The sequence below is a fragment of the Anopheles cruzii genome, chromosome 2, assembly GCF_943734635.1.
Source record: "Anopheles cruzii chromosome 2, idAnoCruzAS_RS32_06, whole genome shotgun sequence".
NCBI lineage: Eukaryota > Metazoa > Arthropoda > Insecta > Diptera > Culicidae > Anopheles > Anopheles cruzii.
In genome coordinates this window covers 8,778,866-8,783,445 of record NC_069144.1, presented here as the reverse complement: position 1 = coordinate 8,783,445, position 4,580 = coordinate 8,778,866, and the positions used below count along the sequence as shown (strand labels likewise).

Here is a 4,580-nt window from a genome sequence, read left to right as displayed (position 1 = left end):
CGCCCGGCGAAGTTTGAGGTTTCCCTGGATTGCGCTGCAACTGTCGGTACGCTCCCAATAATTTATTGCCCTTCCAGTCTTCGGTGAGCTTCGTGTCAATTATGACCCCCCAACGAAGGCTCTGAATTTTTCCGACGCTCCGGACACGAACCTCTCGCAGGGGTTCGGTCCAAAACGTTGATCGATTGATTTTGGTGTTCTTATCAAAAACATGTCCCACGCACTGATTACCCAAAACAAACCTGGAAGGTGCAACTTTCATGCGTCACCGATCCTGCGGGTGACACATGGAGCGAAAGTTAGTCCGACCTGTCGGCCGGATTTGATGTCACAGTTGGGTGGGGAGCAAGCGAGATGGACAGTGTAAAATCTATGAAGGGCTAATCACTCACCTTCGCTAATGGGGTGGAGGGTGCTATTTGTTTGCCGATAGGCGTCCGATAGGCAGCAATGCTCCGGCACACACACTCCAGATAAGTCTGATGACACAGTGGTGGCGATAGGATTTTCAACACTCCATGCTGGGCTGGAACGACATAAAATTGGTTTTGAGTGCCGCGGTTAGCGCGGAGTTGTTAAATGAGCTTGTGTTCAGTCGCACAGTGTCACTAGAACCGAGGACAGCACCGGACAGCGTAAGCCCCTAGCACCGATAGTTATCCGGATAGAAGCTGAGCGGCGGCCATAATTGCATAGCTTCCGACCTGAGCTCTATCTCATAGCCTACCGAGAAGATCGTGGACCGAAAGCATGTGCTCTATACTTGCATGCTGTTGTGATTGCGCGGCAACGATTGCCTGTTGGTGAGTAAGCTACGTGGAACGCCTAATGATCGAAGTAGACTGTGCAGCAATTTGAAACCAATTCGAAGCACTACACAGACTAAGCACCGTGCACCATTATCGGAATACTTCCTCCAAAATGTGCTGTCTTTTCGAAACAATCTGGTTGTTCATGAAAACCGTTGTAAAACCTTTCTTCGCGTAAGTCCACGAAAGCCCCTTGTCTTATCCAGAACAATAGACCCCATCAGTTTAGTCACCGAAATCCCCGTCGAAGGTGTCGAAACCTTCTGGGGGGGAGGGGAGCCAGATTTACTACCTACCTGCCACACCTTTTCAGTCGTCGATACGCGAGTTGTAAATAGCAAACCCGTTATCAGTGTCCGGAACTCAAGTAATCTGTGCCTCAGTTCCGGACGGGTGCCACAGCGAGTGATCCCACGGTGTTACTATGTGTTCGGTACACTGGAACCACACGGAACCACATATCAGCGCGACGCTCTCGATAACGCGCGAGCGCTTCGTGTCGAAATAGCCAGATAAATAATCGTTTTTTGCGACCATCGCTCACTCTGTTTCGGCTGGACGTTGAGGTAGCTAGCCCGAATCCCTGGAACACTGATTCCGTTCCGCCCAACTTCAGTCCGACCAGAGACACGAGGTGAAAATGTGTGGTATATTCCAGTGCTGCTGTAATTGCGCCAAGCGGGTCGCTTGCTGGTTAGCGTCTACTAGATCAGCTCAACGATCGCACACACTGTGCTTTCGCAGTTCGCCACCAGAGGTCTCATACCGTTTGTCCGTTTTCTTCTTCAGCTGCTGTACCTGCGCACTGCAGACGATCTGCTGCACCGTCGGTATTGCCCTCATCATCTGCTTGGCCGTCGGTCTGGGCGTTTACTTCGGTGTGTTCCACAACCGCGACTCGGACTCGGACTCGGATACGAGAGCCGCCACACCGAGCAGTGTCCTGCTGAGGTCACTGATGCCCGATAGCTGGAGAGATGACAAGGATTCCCAGTGGGTGTACTGATGCGCCACTCAGACTAGACATCCCCGGGCCCGGAAGAACCGCTGTGTGTCTCTCTCTGTCTGTGATATGTGTAATTAGGCTAAGTTTGTGACGTCAAGTGCCCGCCGTTTTTCGATGCTCTGTTATTCGATGATCACCGCAAAATCCAGGAACCAGTGAACAATAAATCGTTGTGGCCTACGGGCAACGTGTCCAACGTTGTGAGTCAACCTTTTCACATAAAGATAAACCCCGTCGACAATGTTATCGCACGAACCGACATCGTAAACACTGGAGATAGCCACTTATCAGGCGTGGCTTGTCTGGAGAGCGACAGTGCTGTTTGAGCTGCTTGTCCCAAAAGAAGGACCAGGACTGACCGGAGACTTCCTATGAGTGTCCCAATTGATCTGTGGATTGCGAAGTAGGCAAGCGCTGCGTTGCCCAACAAATTATAGTATCTTCACGGCGCAGTGACCCGGAAAAGAATATGTAAAAATTATCCAACAACTCTATTGCCAGTCACGAAAACGAACTAGAGTCCAACTTTCCGGGGAACCCAATCAGTCACACAATTACATGCGGCGGTAGCGTTAAAGAAAATTGGTTTCAAAACGCTCGAGGGAACCCCCCCCCCAAAGAGGGGCCGCATTATTCGTGTTCGCTCTGTCTTGGAGCGTGAACCGGCGCGTCGTCACGCAAACACCTTATTTTTCTTTCAACTGCACCCGCCGTCGTCGTGGATTTGATGGAAGGATTAATTACCCCGGACTCGCGTGGCCATGATCTTGCGTCGTGCGATAGCGACCCAAAGCGACATCCTAACGAAGGACCCCTGCTCAAGAAAGTAATCGCAATGCGTTTTCGGCGGGAAACGCTATGAACCTGTCGTGTCGTTGATGGAGATCAAACGATAGTCCGGCGTCCGACGGCGTATGGCCAACGCAGGCAATTACGCAGTGGAATATTTAAATGTAGATGAACCATGTGCTACTTAATTTTCCACTTGAGTAATTTGAACGGCCCGAAAATGGATGGAAAGTCTTTGAACAACTAAATTCACCGGTACGCTGACCGTGAAGGTGCCGGAGGTTATTATTTCCGTAAAACAATGAACGAGGTAGAGTACACTTTAGAAAACAAGTAATAGGGTGAAAAGGGAGCAGAATATTAGTCTTTATTACACTTTTGCCTTTTATTTTATTACTTTAAGGTACTCAATTCGTGTGGAAATTGTTGAAAAGTAAAATCAAAATCCACCCAGCCCCAGCATGTAATTCAAGTTCCAAATATTCAGATAGGGCACTGCCCGGTCTCATATCGCTCCATTAGCTATGCATAAAAGGGACCCCACCAGAGTCGCTCACGCTGTTACACCTTTACGGCCGAACCGTTTCGCGAAAACTAAACCTCGGACAGTTTGAAAGTAACGGCCACTTCGCCGTATCCCGGAAATGACAACACGATCAGGGGTAGCCTTTGGCAAACAAATCACTCGATGGCACCTCGACGCACGCCGTTCGCACCCTATTCCATTTCCGCTGTGCTGTCCGCCCGCCAGTGTCGTGGATTGGGCGTCGCAGTCCTAGCGCCCCCGACCCTAGCAGCTCCGGAACACTAAATCAGTGCAACACGAACCGGAAGCTGATCCCGTCCACGGAAGCCGGCCCGGGGTAACGGCTGTCGAGCGGTCTGCGTTTCCTGCCTACACGGCGTAGCAGCAGCGCGCCTTTTAAGCCTTAAGCCACCCGCGGTGCCCCCGGACTCCCGGAGGCTTTGGCCAGGTTTTCCATTTTTCACACTCCCAACCGCCGGGGCGGGGAGTCGGCGCGAGGAAAATTGTTTGAAATGTGACCGAGCTAACAAATGGCCGATCATAAATCGGTGCTACTTAATGTCGCAGCATTGAATTACGCGACGCCGGTCGGTCAGTCGGTCTCGGCGGCCGGAACGGCTCGCTAGGTCCTGGCCTGTGTATCACTTCGTCCAAGGTTTCGCGACAGATGAACCGGGAGCACCCCGGAATGAAGCCGAGGTTAGGCCGATTTGGCCCGCTTGGCGCGCCCACAGGAAGGTGTAATTAATTAGCATAAACCTCCATAACCTGACGCTTGCATCGAACGTGGAAAACTATGACCAAAAATCCGTCAAAAGCGGCGGGTGCGATTTTTAATGCCACGAAATAAAGTACGATGAGATAGTTTAGGATTAAATGAAAGAACCAACAAAGCGGAAGTTCATGATAACAGACTATCAGTTGAATAGCTTCCTTTTGGAATTCCCGTTAATTCATCAATTGGACACTGATAATTGTTCATTTCTTTGCGGCCCACACCCATCGATAAGTCATCTTCGGTTGCTCATAAATGAAAAATGCGGACAATCCTTATCATCAGCATTGAATGGGATAATCATTTTCTAACGAAATCAAATCTCGACAATATAATCCTTATTACTCACCTACTTTATCGGCCATTAAACTGCCGAGCACCGGCGGGGAGAACGTCTTCATCGACCGTTCACAACCGGAATGGCCCGTCCTGACGATGAGTCATTCGCTTCGCTGACAGCCACCACAATTTGTACGCTCATTTCGTGTCCGCCAACCGCGCTAATCGGATTACCGAGAGCTCGACCAGGCACTGATGACTGCGCGCACCGTTACTGACACTCGCCGAAGGTGCAGTTGCACCGTGGTGTCGGAAATAAACAAGTAAAAAGTGCATTTTTCACTGTAAATCCGCTACTCCGATAGAGCCCGGGACGAAAGATTAAAAGTTAATAAA

At 50.3% G+C, this 4,580-nt stretch overlaps 1 protein-coding gene across 1 annotated transcript; it reads left to right on the top strand.

The window, feature by feature from the left end:
• The first annotated feature begins 607 nt into the window (after positions 1-607).
• LOC128267894 (protein midgut expression 1-like) lies at positions 608-2,011 on the top strand. Its single transcript, XM_053004844.1, has 2 exons — positions 608-803; positions 1,599-2,011. Exons 1-2 carry the CDS (start codon positions 751-753, stop codon positions 1,813-1,815), a joined length of 270 nt encoding a protein of 89 aa, XP_052860804.1. The 5' UTR covers positions 608-750; the 3' UTR covers positions 1,816-2,011.
• Positions 2,012-4,580: the final 2,569 nt, after the last annotated feature.

Bases quoted from the DNA above. Each gene is read 5' to 3' on its own strand.
- LOC128267894 (XM_053004844.1), top strand. From the start codon at position 751: ATGTGCTCTATACTTGCATGCTGTTGTGATTGCGCGGCAACGATTGCC. The intron at 804-1,598 runs GTGAGTAAGCTA...TTTCTTCTTCAG, and splicing joins GCGGCAACGATTGCCTGTTG to CTGCTGTACCTGCGCACTGC.